Below are 21,545 nucleotides of genomic sequence, written 5' to 3'. Positions count from 1 at the left end.
GAATATGGGGTTTTAAAAATAAAAGTCAATGGGAGGTGAGAGAGTGAGTTGTGTTATGCAGTAGGAAATGAATAATGGAAAGGTTGTGGGTGGGCCGGAGTATGTTTGAAAGACTGATATTGACTGAGAGATGGAGTAAGTTGGGTGCTCATGTGCAGTGGAAGGGGGAGACTTAGGTGATTCACGTGGATGCGTTTTGGAGGTCCAAGTGCAGAGTGCTATTATTTTGAATGGGTTGAAGGATGAAGAAGATTCCGATTTTACAGTTGGGACAAACTCCAGTGGCTGCTGCCTGCTGCTCTTCAAAACAACGAGTCAAACTCAAATTACATCTTCCTTGTTTCTTGACTTTACCCATTAGCTGTGGGTGGTACATCCCTTTGGCTAAAATTATGGTGATGAATTTCTATATAATACCCACAAACAATCTACGACCTCGTACATGTTTCCGATCTTATATCTCGATCTCTAAGATGTTTTAGGAATCAGACTAGTTACTGAACTAAAAAGGTTATCTCGATTAATTATAGACTTATATTTGAATTAGCATGATATCATAAATAAAAGCTAAATTATATCCATTGAATATCCCTTTTGAAAATCACATCCGGGCAAACCTGCAATTCAACAAAATGTTAGGTAACAAATAATATCCACTAAATATTGGTCACCTCCTCTAGAAGAGAAACGGCCTTAGAAAATATATATATTATCCTTTTAGCAGTATAACAGGTTAAAATAGCTGAGCTTACAATGACGAAAGATAAAGAGGTTGAAGCTTCCACATGGTCGCCATTCTTGAACCGTAGGCAATCGAATCTGTAATATCGACAGACAGGACAGTACGTTGCACCAATTATTCAATGCCCTCCTATCACATGAAGGTTAGGTCGATGGCAGCAGGTTCAACCCTTTCCTAGTCAAGGGCTCGAAAGGTTGATACGAGCACTGAAACCAAAAGAGTTGGATGTCTTCAAATACCAAAATATTCATCAAAATGCTCCGTAGGACTACAAAAATGATCAAAAGGACCCATATTCATGTTGTCTTCCAGCAAATCCTATTGCTATTGCATCGAGGATTGCAATGTGGACCTCATGAACCCCTTTTCTGCTATTGTTTCTTTCATACACGGTTGCTGCCCAGACCCAACGAGGCAACTCGAAGTTTGAACAACCATTAGGGGAATCAACAGTGTCAGAGGATACCGTTTAACTTAAGCTTTCTCAATTATACATATGGAACGTTTTCCACACCAAAGTCACACCAGCGTTTACCAAAGTGTTGTGCAAATGTTACAATATTATTTAGTGCTCGCATGAGTTGCGAATTGAATCAAAAACAGAAATGGCTACATATCACTGGGAAGAAGAGTAGATACGGTCAAGGAGTAGAGAAAGAAATGATAGCCAGCAGCCAGTACCACCAACTAGTAAAATGAAAATACGTTCATTTTACAATATTTCTAAATGGACCCTAGAAATATTTACAAGTACCCCTAGGACTTGATGTTAGAAAAGGATAAATAGAATTCAGAGATTATCAGGGTATGTTCTGCAAATACAGCAAACTATAAGGGGTTTTTAGAATAGCAACCAAAGAGATTCTGTGTTTCGCGTAAGAACTATAAAACGAGGCACCATTTTATTGGTTCATGATCCTACCATCTGCCCTTCATTCACAGGGTGGTCTTCCTGCGCCCGTAGTCCGATTGATGGATGCAGCGGCGGTTACGAGGATCAAAACTGTTAATATCCTTGCATCCTCCAGCATCGGCAGAATGAGGAATGCAACAACCTTAAGCCAACCGGCCTGGCCTTCCATGACAACTGAAACACTTGCTCTTCACCCCGGTAGCAGATCTTGCTGTCATAGCTTACTGAGGTACCAAAGAGGTCCGGTCTCCAACTCTAAAAAACGTCTGCTTTTTTTTGTTCAGTGCTCTACAAAGCCAGGCATTGACAGTGACAATGCAACTAGCAAGAATCCTGCCATTGGACTGGATTCCAATTCCACATCCCAACGACCCGCAACTAGCCATCCAAATCAGGTGCTTACTTCTACATGTTCTAGAGGTTTGGTTTTTGATTTGGGCTCCAGAAACTCCTGGGATAGTGCAGAAATTGGATCCCCAATCATAAAAAGATACATTGGCGATGATGAAGAGAGGTGGTACATGTGGTACCATGGAAGGCCAGATGGAAACAACACTTGTGATTCGATTGGAGTAGCGGTCTCGAGCAACGGAATTCACTGGGCGAGGGGAGCAGCACATGCTCGGTCCAGCGCGGACGTAGGATTGGTGATGACTTGCAGCAGGAATTGGTGGGCTTTTGATACAGAGAGCGTAAGGCCTTCCGAGTTGATAATCATGTCCAGTCCAATGTATAGCTCTGTTTACTGGCTTTACTACACAGGATTTAGTTCTGAAGAGGTAGACTTTTCGGGACTTGCAAAAATCCCCTTACAGAACCCGGAAAGGGTTGATCGTGAAAAGCACGTAAGTGGGAAAATTTTCAAGTCTCTTCCGGGTTTAGCATGCAGTCAGGATGGAAGGCATTGGGCGAGAATAGAAGGGGACCACCACAGTGGAGCTTTGCTTGATGTGGGGTCAAGAGGGGAGTGGGATTCCTTGTTTATCGCAGCACCGCAGGTTGTCGTGCACAGCAGTGATGATCTCAGAATGTACTACCATTCGTTTGATGTGGAAAGGGGTCAGTTTGGAGTTGGAATTGCAAGATCCAGGGATGGGATTAGATGGGTGAAGTTGGGGAAGATCATGGAAGGAGGATCAAATGGTAGCTTTGACGAACTGGGGGTCATGAACGCATGTGTTGTGAGAGACCAGAAAGATGGGAGGTATTTGATGGCATATGAAGGTGTTGGTGGAGATAATGGGAGGAGTATTGGATTGGCGGTCTCTCCAGATGGACTAAAGAATTGGAAGAGGCTTCAGGAGGAACCGGTTCTGGAGCCTTCAGAGGAGGATGGGTGGGATAACAGAGCAGTGGGATCTCCATGTCTAGTGCAGATGGAGGGGAATGCTGATGAATGGAGATTGTATTACAGAGGCATTGGCCAACAGGGAAGGAAGGGAATCGGGGTGGCAGTGTCGCAAGGAACCGAAATTACAAGGTTAAGAAGATGGGCAGGATTCCATTTGTAAGATAGCCCCCATACATGGTCACATTGTATGTCGATATATTTTCAGTATTTCTTAAATCCTAGGCCTTTTTTCTTCTTTTTTTTCTTCATGCCATAAATCATGAATCACCGCTTAATTTTCTTAGGAACCCCGTTGGTCCGAAATGCCCTAGAGGACAAAATATCGGCTGTACTTGGAATCAAAATGTCTGTATGATTTATCGTTTCCATTTATTAATGTTTTGGTAAGAATAAGAACAAAAAATGCGAAATAAATAACTATATGAGAATGTCTTATGAGGAACCACCTTTTTTTATTTTGCTAAATAAAAAGTTTAGATAAAAAAGTAATTTTTTTGTTTTTTGTTTTTCTTATAGAAACCACAATACGTAAATACTATTACACCATGCTTTCCTTCTATTGTTTATACGGTTCATTACTTAGAAAATGTTTGATAAATTAAGTTAATGACTTAAAACTCAATTTATATTAATCTCAATTTTTTTAAAATATAATTTTTAGATTTAAGTAAGAATAAATTAATTATTTTAATTAAAAAACAATTTTCATTTTTATTAACTAAAATAAAGCAATCAATTTAAGGGAAAAAAAGGTTTTTTTATTTTAATTCCCTTAATTTTTTTATGTCAAAGAAATAAAATTTTAAAAACAATCCATTTTCTCTTTTTTCTTTTTCCTTTTTTTAATCTTAATAATCAAACGGAAACCATCCACTCTTTTATTAATAAAAATAATACAAAAAATGAAATTAAAATTACATCAAATATTTTATTTTATCATCATTTAAAATTACATGAAATATCAAATTTAAAAAAGAAGAGAATTTGAATTTAGTATTTATACTTTCTGAATGTCACGTTGTGTCCTTTTTGGATTAGTCATGTGGAGGAATGAGGATGGGTCGAGTAAACAATGGAAGGAAAATGACGAAACTAACCTGAAACCAAATACAGAAATAAGCCAAGAATATATAATCAAATTCTCATTTACTGGCTTAATTCGTACCGTAGAAACCCACAGCTAAAGTGTGAAAACCAAGGCAAGTAGGCAACCCAGCGGAATGTTGACTGAAAAAGTTGGGGTATTAAATCTTCGAAAATGGGAGCATATTCCGAGTATTAACTGATTGACACAAAATGATAGTGTGCTAATGTCATAAATTCAAATAAATTTTCATCCTTTGTTTGTGCTAGGCTTTGGAGGTTAAATCAGCAGGTCTTTGGTATATTAACTTAATAACTTAAATTAAATATGTTTGATAAAATAATTTAATAGTATAACTTAAAATTAAGAACAATTTTAAGTAATAAGTAAAAATAATTAATTTATTTTGAAGTTCATATTTTTATTTTATCTTTTTATCCTTATTTGATATAATTACCTCTATAATCTTTTTTGTTATTTTATAATTTTTATTATTATTGGACTTCTTTTACTCTAATTATAATTAATGATGATAAATATATCAATTTAATAATTTTGAATAAATTTTAAGTTAATTTTATCAAATAACCTTAATAGCTAAAATAAGAATTAAGTAATATATTTTAAGTTAAAAACTTAAATATAATTTAATTTAAAATCAACTTAAATTATTAAGTATTAAGTATTAAGTTTTATCAAATAACCTCAAATTCAAATTTATTTATTAAAATTCTAAATTTAAATTGTTTTTAAAATATCCATGAATCAATGATTCTCACCCGCATCAACAATCATGTGTTCTTTCTTTCCTTTTTTTTTTTTTTTCTTTTCCATGTTAAAATCATAGACTACACTATGACTTTGAATTGTGAAACAAAAGTCATAATTATTAATAATAAAAAAATATTTAGATTTAAATTGTTTTTAATATTAATTTTGTGGCAAACTTGATGTAGTTTGTTTATTTACCTTTTAATTTTATTACTCATCATATTTGACAAGTTGAGATGATGATTTCACTTTGGACAAAGACCTTCATTGTTTTTAGCAGATCTTTTTTCGGTGGATCACTACTTTCATAAGTTCACGTCCCCCAATTCTTTCAAGTTTATTTACCTTTCAATTTTATTACTCGTCATATTTGACAAGTTGAGATGATGATTTGACTTTGCACAAAGATCTTCATTGTTTTTAGCAGATCTTTTTTGGGTGGAGCACTACTTTCATAAGTTCATGTCCCCCAATTCTCTCTTCAAATTTGCAAGCATTGGATTCCTTTTATATATATATAATAAACCGTCCATAAATCAATATAAATTATGAAAATAAATAATTAAAATTTAAAATAAAAACAAAAGTTGAAATTTGAAATAAACTTTATATTGAAATAATACTTTAATTACAAAAACTTTGAATTTTGAACTAGAATGGAACTTTGATTATAGTAAAAAAGATAGAATACAAAAGAAGGTTTTGAAAGATATATAAAAGGTTTTAAGATGGAAGGAGCTAGGGAGGATAAGTAGGGTAAATATATCAATTTGATAATTTAAAATAAATTTTAAATTAATTTTATCAAGAAACGTGGATTTTCTTAAGGACAAGACTAAATATGTTAGTAATGAGAGCAACCCTAATTGTGAGGTTCTTTACTTGGTAACATTAATGTTATTAATTTTTGTTATACACTTAATTTAATTTAGAATATGAAAGTGGATTGCTTAATATAAGGGCTTTCATAAACTAAGGGCTAAACTAAATGGTAAGCTTATCTTACTTTATGAACTTTCCAAGTTTAAGGCAAGGAGATCAATCTGAGAAGATCTCAGCCTAATAATAAGATCATGACCTTCCCAATTAAAGCTTAATAATTATAATATTAGAATATTTAACATAGAATATCCAGTCCGAAGAGCTTTACATTTGCTAAAATATTGTTTTCCTTGAATGCTCAATATTGAATGCATGGTTTTATTCTTTGTTATAAGTATCATGTGGTTTAATTATTATCAGTCTCATTCTCACAAATAATTAAATGGATCAAGCCCAACTATATATATGGATTAGAATATAATTTGCAAATAGTAACTAACAATATGGAAACTAAAATAGGTAGCACTTGGAGCTAGTTATTCTCTATGAACAATTGACCTAGGAGGAAGAAAGAAAGGTATATAAAAAACGGCATAAGATGGATCAAAGGACCAAGTGTCTCTCATATTTAGGCCTTTTTTATAATGTGTTACAACAACAACACATGTCTATTGCCATGATCTATGATATTTTCTTTCATTTGCAAGGAGTATATGATGATGAGAGCAAGTTAGCTTGACAAGATGCCCTTAGGACTATAATGAACACTAAGATTCATGTGATTTTAAAGACCTTACTAGGTTTCCTTAAGATGGCTAAGGGGATTTTCAAATATCGAAATGGTGTTCATATGAGAGTCATGAATAACAATACTAAATAAGGAAAGTTCAAGAGAAGAAATGAGAGAACAAACTCAAAGGCAAATGACTCATTTGTGACTTTTTGGGACACTAGAAAAGGAATGCCCAAATTACCTAAGGAAAAGGAAAGTGCACTTCATATTCTCATTGTTGAATAATGGTGAATAAATTTCGATTCCACTATTTATAATTCTTTATAGGATTTTTAACAAAAGAGATTATTACATGGTAGGGATGTACTTACTTTTAGTTGCAAAGTTAGTTATGTAGGCCAGTAGGAGATGCCACTTCTATGGATTACACTATTACCACTTTTTCCATGTAATAAGAATAAGCAAATTTCCCAAAAAAAAAAAAAAAAGTATTTTTTTGGCTTTTTTCTAAAAGTCATTTGCTTTTAAAATTTAGGCTATTTGTTTTTCTATTTTTTTTTAAGACTTTTTACTTAATTTTTAAAATTTTTGGCTAAATAGAAAATATCAAAGTATTTGACTTTTTTATTTATTAAGAAAAAGCAAGTTTTTTAACCTCCTCAAATCACAACTCCAACTTTGACCCCTACCCCACCCTTGTGTAGCTTTTCGGTCACGACTCCAACCCCATCCATCCATACATCAAGTTGTTCTTCATCTTTATTTTGATTCTAATACATTTCTCTCTCACTAATGTTATTTGTTTAGTTTTTTTTGGATTTTGATGTTTTTTAAGGTATTTTTGTTTGGATCTTAGAGAATGAGAGGGAATGGAATCTGAATGGAGCGTCATTGTTTTGTTGTAATGTTGAAATATGGATTCAAATTTGACAAGAGAAACAAAACAATTTAATACAACAAAATCATATTAATTTAGAATTAAGCACTATTAGGATCTAAAGACCTGATGATTAGATCATTGGATACTTTGAAGGTATGAGTTCTTTTTTATTGATGATATGCCTAAAATAATTGAAGTTTTCAATAAATTTATTAAATTTAAGGTAGATTTCCTACTCTCTTTTTTTAGAGTCAAACCATATCCACTTGTTTTCCTCAACTTACATTTTTTTTTTTCCAGCCATACATGCCTTAACTTTCCTATCCATGTGGCTTGTCTCTTATGAACTATAATTTAGAATTGACCATTTTTACAAGTAAAATTTATTCAAACTTTGAAAAGAAGTCCATTATAACTCACCTAACTTTGTCACCTCTTCCACAACTATATCAAAAACCCAGATTACCTAAACTTCCAATGATCTTTAAGGCATGTCATCCAAAACTTGCCAACTCCTCTACTCTTCCACATCACCTCCTCTCATCTACCATGTGGGGCCTAAACAAAAGTGGATATCATTCCATGTTCAATGCAATTTCTTTGATAATCATAAAAAAAATGCACTTATCAATGACCATCAAATACATTCTGGAATTGGAAAGCAAGTTCACTTTGATAAAATTACAGTTCATAACATAAGATAACACAACTATAAGTTCGGTGGGAAAAGGAAAAATAAGCAACCGATCCTAAAATCAATTATTGAAGGAACAACGAAAAGGTATATACACAATATACATACTTCTCTCTTAAGCAACTCCTTTTTTTTACTCCTGCCCCCTCTTCTTACCGTTGTTCTTCCAAACTCTAAAACCACGTTTAGTTCTCGAAAAGTGCTAAACAAAAAAAATAATTAAAATAATGATTTTTTTTTTTTATATTTGTTTCCAAAGTACGAAAGAAAACCAAAATTAAAATTAATTAAAATTTTATATTTTTAAATTATTCAAAAAAGGAAAAAAATAAGTGAGTTGGGTTTGAAATAATATATAAAAATTATTTATTGATTTTAAAATTTTTTTCTTTTTATTTTCTTTTCTTCGTACTTTCCTCAAATTTTTTGCAAATCAAATATAACTAAGATTGTGCTCAGATGCATGTTTAATCCTGTCTTGAGGGCTAACAGACAACTGCAAGTGAGTACGGAAGAATATGGATTTTATATACTAGAAGCTTGAATAGGTTGGACGCAATGGACATGGTTCATTGTCCAATATACAAATACCTTAAAAATAAATTAAGTACTATATGTCCTTATTTATTTATTTTATTTATTTTTTCTTTTTTTTTTTCACCACCATTCTTTACTACATGCATTACCATGGTAATTGGCATGTCTTTTCCATGACTATAACCCTTCTTTGGCTTTCTTTATTATTATTTTATTCTCCACACTTTTTTCCATTCTCTACCAAAACCATGGAGCACTCACTATTTTATTATATTATATGTACCACAACTAACTTCCTACCCCACCACCTCCAATCTTTTCTTTTTTTTCTTTTATTATTATTATTATTCTTTTTACTCTTTGTAGGGTCAAAGCGTCCACGAGAGTTGCCCTTTTTATTTTTATTTTTCTCTACAAGGCTACAACTTTTCTCCTTTCTTTTATTTTTTATTTTTTGGTTTCAATTATACCCACGCGCAACCACAAAACCTTTTTTATTTTTTATTTTTTCACATCTAAGATCTAAGATTTGTTTTTCTTCTATTTATTTTTAATTTCATTGTTTAAAAAACTACTTATTTGAATATTTGGAATGTCCCTATTATGGACCCCACATTTTCACACAATATGTTCACACTCGATGCCGAAACTCGCTTTTTATTTTATTTGATGAAAAATTGATTTTTAGAAAAAGACTTAGAGTCGCCACTTATTTTAATTTTTTTTAAAGGGAAAACAAAATAGGAAAGAAAAACCCTAAGTGTGACTCCTAAAGGAAAAACAGGTTTGTGAAAAACTGAGTCTAGATCCAGGGGTCAGGTTACCTATTGGGAAGGTATGGTAAAAAGATTGTAGCACCCCTCTAAGTTCCTAAAAATGGGTCTTTACTAATAAAATGATGCATGTGTGGCAATTGATTGATTAAACATGGATACCAAAAGATGATCATACACTAGGAGCCAAAATAAAGCATGAAGAATGGTCAAAGTGAGAGCGGGTGCGTACCTTGGCAGCAAGCGAGTAATGCGCTATCATGAAATGGGGTTAGTGCACAAGAATGAGCATAAAATATATCACATGTATCACCAAATAGAATATGAGATCACCAACGACACACATGACATTTCACTCAAGTTCATTTTTATTTTAAGTAAAACTTCTTTGATGTTGGGCCCCTACCAAAGCCCAATTTATCTTTCATGAATTGGTCTCACAAATTCCATTGTTTTAGAATTATGAGAAAAAAAAAAATTCTTGCTTATGTAAAATCAAGAGAAACAGAAGATTATTTGAAAACCATAGTGAAATTAAAACTGTTCGAGATAAAACTGGATTTTTGAAATTTATTTGAAAATTGGAGTCTCAAAGATTACTTGAAAATCGGAGTCTTGGGAATTAAATTTAAGAATTGAAATTTTGGAAAATAAATTTGAAAGAAATTTGGATTTTGAAAATTGTTTGAGAAGTAGAAACTATGAAAATTAAATTATAAAAATTGGAATCTTGGAAATTATTCGAAGGTGGAATTTTTTTAAAAATAAATAAATAAAATGATAATAATAATAATAATAATAATAAACAAACAAATAAATAAATAAATTTGAAAATTGGAATTTTGGAAATTAGAAATTAAGTTCGGAAATTGGAAAATTGGAATTTCATAAATTGAGAACTAAATTTGGAAATCAGAATTTTGAAGAATTATTTAAAAATGGAATTTTAAAAATAAACAAATAAATAAAATAATAATAATAATGAAAATAATAATGATTAAATAAATAAATGTGAAAATTGGAATTTTGGAAATTGGAAATTAAATTTGGAAATCGGAATTAAAAAAAATATTATTTAGGGATGGAATTTTAAAAATAAATAAATAAATAGAATAATAATAATGATTAAATAAATAAATGTGAAAATTGGAATTGTGGAAATTGAAAATTAAATTTGGAAATTGGAATTTTAAAAAAATGTTAAAGGATGGAATTTTAAAAATAAATAAATAAATAGAATAATAATAATAATAACGAAAATAATAATGATTAAATAAATAAATGAGAAAATTGGAAATTGTGGAAATTGGAAATTAAAATTGGAAATCGGAATTTTAAAAAAACTGTTTAAGGATAAAATTTTAAAAATAAATAAATAAATAGAATAATAATAATAATAATAAAAATAATAATGATTAAATAAATAAATGTGAAAATTGGAATTGTGGAAATTGGAAATTAAATTTGGAAATCGAAATTTAAAAATAAAATGTTTAAGGATGGAATTTTAAAAATAAATAAATAAATAGAATAATAATAATAACGAAAATAATAATGATTAAATAAATAAATGTGAAAATTGGAAATTGTGGAAATTGGAAATTGGAAATTTGAAGAATTACTTAAAGTGGAATTTAAAAAAAAAAATGAACTTGAGAATTAAAACTTGGAAAAAAATGTTTGAGAAATGAGATTTCTTAAAGAATTAAATTTTGAAATTGGAAATTTTTGGGAAATTATGTGAGATTGGAAACCTTGAAGAATTGCTTGAAGACGTAAGTTTTGAAAATAGGATTTAGAAATTGGAATTTAGAAAATTTATTGAGAAATTAGAGCTTTAAAAATTAAATTATGAAAATTGGAAATGTGGGAATTATTTAAAAATCAAAGCAATCAAATGGGCCAACTTAATATGGGTGATCAATATAAAGATCATGAGGCCTTTCATCGGCACATTTAGGTTTGGGCTCCATCTCACGCTCATATCCACTAACATAAGCATGCCCAAACCTTCAATCTCCATCATAGCTTGCTTCTCCACCCGGGCATCGTCCTCAAACAAAGCCTCTACCACCTGCGACATAACAGAAAGGGAAGTAGTGGCGGCAATCCGGCAGCATCTAGAAGACGTTGCCGCTGTTGCTGGTGACATTCTAAACAACAACGACAATGTTGGAATCTCTGGCAAAGGATCACTCGCGTCGTCCAGATTGTCCATGATGACGCACTTGGTGCATTGTGGCAGTAGCCTTAACAACTTCAAGTGGCTCGGTAATGGAAGATGGGTTGGCGGTGGCGGTGGTGATGGAGGGGGCAGATGGTTTGGGTGATGATGTGGGTGGTGGTTTAGATGATGGTTTGGTGATGGTTTGATGGTGAAGAGAGCTACTGCAATGAGTGAGATAAATGGAGAAAATGGGTATGTGAAGGTTTAGAGAGAGAAGCGAGTTCAAAGACTAGCATGGATGATATGTGGTGTGGGAGAAATGGGTTCGGTGGGCAGTGGGTTTGTGAAGATGAGAAAGGTGGTGAGTGAAGTGGGTATTGGGTGTTAAAGAAAAATGAAGGTATGAATGGGGATAGGTGTATTAGGATATGAAGAATGAAGACATGGGTGTGGTGATTGAAGGATGTGGAATGGTAGATGGAGTTGCAAGACTGGTTTCCGTAATGCATGCATCCTTATGTCATCCCCACGTCCATTAGTTCAATAGAGCTCACCATTTGAAGGAGCATCATCCACCCTTAACAAGAAATAGAGCAAAAAACCATGGAAGAATGAAAACGTAATAAAAACAGAGTATGAGCCTAGCTCTATGCCATGGACTATCGAAGAGCTATGAGCGAGTGGAATACAAAGGAAACGAGGGCATGGCTTTGATACATCAAGTTATGGGAAGGAATAGAGCATCAGATACTTTCAAGAGAGGTCAAAAACACCTAAAAATAAATCTAAAAAAAACAGAGCAAGCATACCCAAAGTCTCATAAAACAAACAAGTGACCTATAACATCCACACCAATCAATAAATGAACTCAAAAAAAAAAAAAAAAAAAGAAGCAAGAACCAGGATAGTAAAGTATGAAATGAAAAAATACCAGAGAATGTTGAAATCATACCTGGACTGAACTGACAAACTCCTCCCCTGCTTCTTCTTCAATTTCTCTCTAAGGCTCCTCACCAATTCCTTCTTAAGCTCTCTTCCCTTTTCTTTCAGACCTTTTCTCTTTTTCCCCCCCAACCTTAGTTGATTGCCCACTATTTCTGCCATCCTCCTCTGCAGCTTACTTAGAGACTTCTCTATCCCCAACCACCACCATGGCAAGGTGGTGGTGTCCTTGGCCATGCGTCCCATGCATATGGCTCATTCGAAAATCGCCCCCCCCCCCCCCCCCCCCCCCCCCCCACCCTAATCCAAAAAACCAGTTGCAAGCTCTTCATAGGGTAGTGAAAATATGCTCAAAAAATAACTAAAAAGACTTAAAACAAAATGAGGGTCTACAAATATGCCCCTCTTCAGTAGAAATCACGATTGAAATGAATGGATCACGGATACGTGAGAGGCGAATGGAATGAAGTGAACTGTACCGAAGAATAGAAAAGAAAAGATCCTGAATTTTGGTCTAAACACATAACACGATAAGCTCAAGATCAAGGGCGCATACTAGGAAGGTGAGACTCTAGCCAAAGATGTGGATGATGCGAGGAGTGTATATGCAATGAATAACACTGGATCGTGATACAATGAGTAGTACAAAGATGGCTGAGATAAGGAGTGATCGACACACGGAAAAAGAACTCAAATGAATGATAAGGTGTGGCTCAAGGCCGAATAGACTCAACTAGGTAGGCGCAACTCGGAGTCGAACAAGACTCAACTCAATTCACAAGATGAATGACCGATCGATATAGGTGTAGTCCCAGAAGGTCAAACTGACATGGACAATGATCGATCGATATAGGTGCGGTCCTAGAAATTGAAATCTAACACAAGATGATAGGAAGATGGTCGATCGATATGTGTGCGACCCTAAAAACCTACACTTAAACTGACAAAACGATGACCGATCGATATAGGTGCGGTCCCAGAAACTGAATTGACAAGATGAATGACCGATTGATATAGGTACGGTCTCGAAAATTGAACTGACAAGATGGATGAGCGATCGATATAGGTACGATCCCAACTCAAACTGAACACAAACTAACAAGACAAATGATCGATCGATATAGGTGCGACCCTAACTCAAACTCAAATCGATAAGAGAATTACTGATAGATATAGGTGCAGTCCCGAAAAAAACCTCAAACTGAACTGACAAGTTGAATGACCGATCGATATAGGTGCAGTCCCTAAAACTGAAATCTTATGGAAATGACCGATCAATATAGGTGCGGTCCCTAAAACTCAAACTGGACTGACAAGCTAAGTGACCAATTGATATAGGTGCGGTTCTGACTCAAACTGACATAACAATGAGATGGTCGATCGATATAGGTGTGGCCCCAAACTCTAACTAATAAGACGATGACCGATCGATATAGGTGCGGTCCCGGAAACTGAAATCTAACACAAAATGATAGGAAGATGGCCAATCGATATTAGTGCGGCCCCAAAAACCTAAACTCAAACTAACAAGTGGATGACCGATCGATATAGGTGCGGTCCTGACTCAAACTGAACATGACAATGAGATGGCTTATTAATATAGGTGCAGCCCCAGAAACTGACATCTAACGCAAGATGATAGGAAGATGGTCTATCAATATGGATGCGGCCCCAGAAACTAGACTGATAAGATGAATGACCGATCGATATAGGTGCGGTCCTAACTCAAACTGACATGACAATGAGATGGTCGATTGATACAAGTGCGGCCCCAGAAACTAGACTGACAAGATGAATGACCGATCGAGTGGCTCAAGGCCAAATGATAACTAAGATAACAATGCAAGCAAACTCGGCAAGAGGGATATGCCCCAGTATGATAACTCATAAGGATCAACAACTAGGTTAAAAGATAATGGAGCATGTGAAAGGTCCAATGATCCTAGGGAAGGAGAGTATGCCCCAGTATGCAACTTGCAGGGGTCAACCACTAGATCAAAAGGTGAATGAAAGTCTGCTAAAAGATCTGGTGCTCTTAGAGAAGGAGTGTATGCCCCAGTATGTAACGGTGAACGAACTGAGATACAAAATGCCTCAAAACTACTATGCTCTGAAATATGCTCATCCATCATGTGATAAAAATGCCCAACCTCGAATAGAGAATGCCAAACAGGACCATGTACCGTGATACCATGCTAACAAAACAAAACTAACTGATGAATAAAAGCAATGATGACCAGTGCTCAAAATGCAAAGAGCAAGCAAATCAACACTCAACATGCCAATTGTCAAGATGAAAGCATCATCACAAATAAATCAACAATCTATCAGGCCTTGCCATTATGGAAGATGTTGAACCTAAAGTCCAAAAGATGTATGAAAGCGCAATCAAAGAAAATGAGGAGTAATCTACATTTTCTCCTAATCGAGAGAGAAGTGTGAGGTTATGTGTCATGGCGAGATGTGTGGGATAAAAGAAGGTAATGATTTGGTAAAATAGAAGACATGAAAGTATCAAAGGTGAAATTTTTTAGTATGAAATGAAAGGTAGGTAGGTATCTAAGATCATCCAAGTATGCCAAGAAGACTAAATCCAAGGTATCAATAACTCCATAATCCATCAAAAACAGCAAGCATAAACAGAAAGTCAAGTCTCGATGTCAAAACATCCAACAAGGTGGTCGTGCCCAAGTATGTAGTGAGGACAACATGAAACAATCCAATGATCTCCATATCATTCGTCAAATGCTCCAATGTAAAGAATCAATCTGATTTCCCTCCAAAAGATGGATATGCCCAAGTGTAAAGAATCCAATAGGGTGGCTATGCTCCAGTGAAAAAAGCTCTTCATCCTGGCTATGCTCACATTAAAGACTAAAATGAAAGGGTGTAAAAACAAGTTTCTCAAAGATAGGATAGCTATGCTCTGGCTCTTATGCAAATTGGAAATCTCAGGATAGGCTCCTCACGTTGGGGTTGCAACTATGGTGATGCTTGCTTCCCGAACCGGTATGGATTTAGCAAATCAAGTTTTAATCCTTTAAAATGGCAAAACAGATGGTAGTGAATTTCATCAATGGTTATTCACCTTAGACTTCCTTTGAATGGCTCATAAGAGATAACTGATGGTCTAAAGCCAAAAGCTTACCAAATATTGGCAACTTAAAGTCATTCCAGGTGATAAACTCACCTTTCAATGGTCATTGAAATTGGTTCTAACGGATTAATGCAAAACTTGGAACTGAAAACCTCACCTTCCAATAGCTCGTAGGAGATAACTAATGGATAGAAATCCAAAAGCTTATCAAGTATTGGCCGTTGGAAGTTGTCCAAAGGAAATAAAAACCAAACTTTGCATTAATGAACCATTAATGAAAAACGACTACCTTACCTTCCAGGTGCGAGAAATTTCCATGGGATTGCATCCAAGCCATCACATAACATCCATACTTTGAGAAACTAAAAGTTTTAGCCAATCATCCTCTGAGGAAAAGCCCTCAGAGGCTGTTTGGCTACTAAGAAAATAGAAATGGGGAAGAACGGGAGAAGAGAGAAAAACAGAGCTTTATATATTTCTAAGTTAATGTACAGAGGATCGATCCCCCAATATCTCCCATTTTCTTGGAGGTGTTTTACACCTCTATATATAGCAAAATTACAAGATAAAGTCTTATGTCGGCTGAATACAAGGTTACAACAGGAATTTACACGAGAAAATATCAAGCTAAAAATATCTGGGAAGCCGGTGGTGCGTGCGTGGAGAAACAGAGGAAATTTGGCAAAGTAAAAGGCACCTTGTGAAATTTTCGCATGGTGAATTACTCATGATGCGAAGTGCCATATTTTCGCATCATGAGTTAATTCACCTTGTGAAATTTCGCAAGGTGGGTCTTCATGGTGCGAAATGGCCAAATTTCGCACCATGAAGAAAATCTCCTTGCAAAATTTTCGCAAGGTGAAATTCACCTTGCGAAATGGTGTTCCCATGGCTTGATACAGTTGTCTTCCGAAGGCCATATCTTCCTCATTTCAGCTCCAAATCGTACACGATTTGAAGCGTTGGATTTTTGACTTCCTGAGCTTTGAAATGGTATATAGCATGTAGAAAATAGACTTCGGGAAGTACTCAAAAAGTGCGAAAGAAGACTGCAGCTGCTGTCCTCTGTTTTCTTCACTTTGCTTGCTTTCCCTCTTTGCTTCTCTTTGCTTCTCTCCTTTGCTTGGCTTGTCTTAATGATCCAAAAAAGCTGTCAAAACACTAAAACTAGCCACAAATATGATTAGAAGTCATTGCTAGGTCCTTAACATGCCAATTGGGATAAAGATGGAGAACTACTACACAAAAGTGCTTAAAACATAATGAATTAAAGGCGCAAAATGACACTTTTTGGGTAGTAATCACTCCCCCCAACTGACATATTGCTAGTCCCTTAGCAATAAAGGAGAGAAAAATGAAAATAAAAAGCAAACTAAACTATAATTTACAACATCATGCTGATAAAAAACAATTCTCAAGTGGCATGATGATCTAATTCTCTCATGAAACCTTAAAGAAATACAAACCCAAATTTCAACAAGAGTTATAACAAACTATGCTAAACACTGTCAATCAAGGGAATGCATTATGCAAACTGAAGTTTTAAAATCATTTCCACTTTCAAAGAACCAATTTTAATCTTCCATAAAAATCTATGTGTATTGGTTCCTTAGCTTCCGAGAATAATATGCTAAACTAATCTCTCCCCCCAACCTATCTCTTTTCAACACTTAGCAAACTGACCAAAATCAATAAGAAAAGAACACACTTTCATCTTTTTTTTTTTTTTTTTTTTTTTTAAAGGTAGCTTTATGGGGTACTCTTTCTAACTTGTCCATGTAATGGGGGTCCATCGATGACTCCCAACCAATTAAGGTTTAGGGCACCAAGCTTTAAGGATCTTTCAACCACTAACTCCTCGGATTTTTCCCCGGACTTTTGAGAATGAATTTCTAATACCCAAGCATCTACCACATGCTAATTCTACCTATTCACCCTTATAACGAGCATTGAGGTCGGTGACTCCCAACCAATTAAGGCTTAGGGCACCAGGCTTTAAAGATTTTCACCATATACCCCTCAGACCTTGCTCGGGTTTCAAGGCAAGCAAACAACTTTCTTTATTTCAAAGGCTCATTGGCCTTTTGCAAGGTGTTTCAATTTTTATCAAATGAGGTCAAATATACCAAGTCCCAAAATTATCCTAAGTCAAGAGGGAAATGGTTTTTCATCTTATAATCGGAATCTAATGTGCACAGTGTGTGAATAGCTTAAAGTGGAAGAACTAAATTCAATTTCAATAGAAGCTTCAACAATTGAACCACTTTAGTAAGCATAATCCATACTCTAAGTCAAGTGAAAAGCAACAGTTCAATTTCTCTTGTTTTAATTTGAAAATTTTTCCTCAAAATCCATGGAGATTAGAGTAAAAACTTTCAAAAATTTTAAAAATTAAGCAAAAAGCAACTAAATTACCAAAATAACTTAGCATTATTAACAATATTTACTTCCTCAACTCTCCCCCCAACCAAGCTGAACATTGTCCTCAATGTGACAAAAGCGATTGAAAATATAGGGAGGAAGTGGTACCTCCTGAGTGACATGGAGTCTGAGTTGTATAGGAGAAACCACATGTTTCAAAGAAAACATAAGAGTTAGTGAGTAGAGGAAATAGAAAAATGTCAAGTTTAAACAAAAATGATGTCTATATATGATGCATCATCAGTAATACATCCAATCCCAGAATATAAGACATCAAAATATGGAATTATTTATACTAATATAATATGTAAAGACAAAAAGTAAAGAGATGATCAAGTAATGGTAGGGTCCTGTGGAGCTGATGCATCTGTGGTGGCCTCTTGAGTGGGTTGGATCAGGACTTTGACCTCTATTCTGGTAGTCTCCTTAGGTGGCATAGTCTCCTGATTCGCTTGAGTTCCCAGCCGGGTCTTTTAATCAAAAATATTTATAAAACCTATGACCTTATACTGGCGTAGCAAAGCTACTATAGTATAGCAGTTCTAGGGTCGAACTCAGGGATGGGTTTTCACTTTATCAGTGACAGACTCTAAATTAGAAATTGATTCTGATGATTTCCTTTAGCACAAACTTAAAATTTAAAAGAAAATAAAATTGTTTTGAAAGTGATGATTTAAACTAAACCCACATAGAACTAAGTAAAAAGTGGAAGAAAGAAAGTCTCCCGGAGTTAAAGGTTGCTAGGTTCAAGTTCCAGATGCAAAGTGGAAAATTCCGGATTTTTCTCCTCGCATTGGGGATTTAACCTATAGTTATTTCCCGAACCGGTATAGGTTTGACAATGAAGTTTTAATCCATAAAAAGTCACTAGAGATGGTAGTCAAGGTCCATTAATGGCTTAAGACACTATGGGTTATCACCTTGAATCACTTTCCAATGGCTCGTACATGATAACTAATGGACTGATATGGATCTAGCAATAAGCATCCACAGAGACCTTAAGCTTACCATGTATTGGCCAGTCAAAGTGATTCAAAGGGATTTAAGGCAAAACCTTGGCTTTAAAAACCATTTATGGACTCCAACTACCTGAATTTAATGCACGGAAACTTTCCATGTTTTAATCTGGACTTTTCACCTAGCTTCCTTTACTCCAAGAAACTTTTGGTTTAGCCTCTCATCCTCTGGGAAAACATCCTCAGAGGGTGTTTGGCTTGCAAGAAAATAGAAAATAGAAGAGAGAATATAAACAAAAGAGATCTCTGTATAACAAAGTTACATAAGTTGGTCTCCTGGAGAAAGCTCCCCGAAAAGATCCCTTTTCAGTGATTACAAGAGAATTTATATAGGAAGGTAATTTTACCCTTCCTTGGATACTTCCTAGCTAAGGAATTACATGAGTGGTTGAATACAAGGAGAAAATGGAAATTTAAACACAAAAATATCAGAAGAAAAAGAGTCGGCAAAAATATCCAATTTTCGCACACTGAGTTCCAATTTCGCACTTTGGTTTGAGGTGTGCGAAATTTTCGCACAGTGGACTGAGGATTTCGCACCTTGATTTCCATCGTGCGAAATTTTCGCTCAGCCTGATGCAGTTGTCTTCCGAAGGCCATATCTTTCTCATTTCAGCTCCAAATCATACATGGTTTGAACCGTTGGATTCTTGACTTTCTGAGCTTTGAAATGGTATATAGAATGTAAAAAATGGACTTCGGGAAGTGCTCCAAAAGTGCAATGAAAGACTGCAGCTGTGTCCCCTATTTTCATCCCCTGTTTTCCTCTTTTCCATTGTTTCTTCCTTGTATACTTTGAACCACTAAGGCAAAGGATTATGAGGCTCCAAAGCTTGATTTCTTCATAAATTTAAACTTTCAAAAGCTTTGCCCTGAACTATAAATAGCTCTCCCTCATTCTTAAATTGCTTTGGTGAGCATAAAGCTATCAAAAAGCACCAAAACTTAACACAATTGTTAGAAACGATTGCAAGGGCTCCTAACATGCTAATTGGGTTAAAAGGTAATAATTACTACTCAATGGTGTTTAAAAGAGCTAATTACAAGCTACAAAATAGCATGTTTTGAGTAGTAATCACTCCCCCCAACCGACATATTGCTAGTCCCTTAGCAATTAAGGAGAGAAAAACTAAGCAAACGTAATAATATACAAAGAAGTCATGCAATTCATTCCAAAAAATAATTGAGAGGCATGACTGATATCCAAACTCATCTCACCTGGCTAATTAAAGATATGAAGATTCAAAATGCAATAGGAGTTATCAAAGCTTAAACTTAAACAAAAAGTACAAAGAGTGGAGATTATGCAATTAAGTATCAAAAGAATCTCTACTCTCAAGGTTTCAAATCAAACTCTTCCATAATAAGCTAAGTGTTAATGAAATTAGCTTCCGGATATAGTATATACAACTATCCTCACCCTCCAACCTAAGCTTTTCTCGAATATTGGCAAAATTAATTAACTCTTAATAGGTTAGGAACGCACCTTCTTATTCACAATTCTTTTTACTCACTAAACTTAACCAATTCACCTATGTAGCAAGCAGAGGATCGATGACTCCCAACCAATCAAGGTTTAGGGCATCGGGTTTTAAAGGCTTTCGCCACCCCTTCGGATCATACTTAGGTTTCAAGGAAAGAATAGAAGCTTATTCTTTTTTTTTTTTTTTTCAAAGACTCATTGGTCTTTATGAGGTGTCCCAACACTATTAAAGAGAGGTTAAGTAATCAACCAAGTCAAAATTTTCCTAAGCTTAGAAAGTGAGAAAGTTTTACATCTTATATCCGGGATCTAATGTGCACAGTGTGTGTAAAGCTCGAAATGGAAGAAGAAAGTTCAAAATCAAAGAGGCTTCAATAGATTATCAACTTTGAAAGCATAAAACAAACTCTAAAACTTAAATAATTAAGTTAAAACTCGACTTATCCTATTTTATTTTTGAGAAATTATCTTTAACAACCATAAATAATGATTCAAAAAACTTTTAGCAATTTTAAATTTTAAGGAAAAATCAACTAAAATACCAAAATGACTTAATATTAACAACAAAACTTCCTTTCTCAACTCTCCCCTCAACCAAGTTGAACATTGTCCTCAATGTTTCAAAAGCGATTAAAAATAAAGGGAGGAAGTGGTACCTCCTGAGTGAGACAAAGTCTGAGTGTAAAGGAGGTATGGAATACCTTAAACCACATGTTCCAAAGACAAAAGAGTAATGAGAAAAGGGAATATAATCAAAAAGGATATATATATGTATATATTACTTCGAAAAGAAATATACAATGTGTGATTTCAAGTAATATTTCCAATCCCAGTTTATAACACATGCAAAAGATGGGATTTACAAGTCTAATATATAAAGTAAAACATAAAAAGATCAGATATGAGTGGGGTCATGTGATGGCTCTGCTCTGATCTCCTCCTCTGGTATAGGCTGCTCAGCTGGCAAGCTCTCCTCATCTGGCACTAGAGGCTCGGATGGTGCAAACTTATCATGCCCAAGAGGAGTCTGCATACTCAGATGCTGCTGAATCTGATGAAGGATCGTGGTATGCTGGGCCTGAGTAGCAATGATCTGATCCTGGTGCGCACGAATAGTGG

At 34.7% G+C, this 21,545-nt stretch overlaps 1 protein-coding gene across 1 annotated transcript; it reads left to right on the top strand.

The window, feature by feature from the left end:
• The first annotated feature begins 1,617 nt into the window (after positions 1-1,617).
• On the top strand, positions 1,618-3,382 carry LOC100260888 (uncharacterized). Its single transcript, XM_002265969.5, has one exon. It carries the CDS (start codon positions 1,655-1,657, stop codon positions 3,164-3,166), a length of 1,512 nt encoding a protein of 503 aa, XP_002266005.2. The 5' UTR covers positions 1,618-1,654; the 3' UTR covers positions 3,167-3,382.
• Positions 3,383-21,545: the final 18,163 nt, after the last annotated feature.

The sequence above is a fragment of the Vitis vinifera genome, chromosome 1 (genome assembly GCF_030704535.1).
Source record: "Vitis vinifera cultivar Pinot Noir 40024 chromosome 1, ASM3070453v1".
Classification (NCBI taxonomy): domain Eukaryota; kingdom Viridiplantae; phylum Streptophyta; class Magnoliopsida; order Vitales; family Vitaceae; genus Vitis; species Vitis vinifera.
The sequence above is the reverse complement of the archived record's forward strand: the minus strand, read 5'-3'. Positions and strand labels throughout refer to the sequence as shown.

Excerpts from the sequence above, each read along its gene's own strand:
- LOC100260888 (XM_002265969.5), top strand. The coding sequence starts at position 1,655 with ATGATCCTACCATCTGCCCTTCATTCACAGGGTGGTCTTCCTGCGCCC.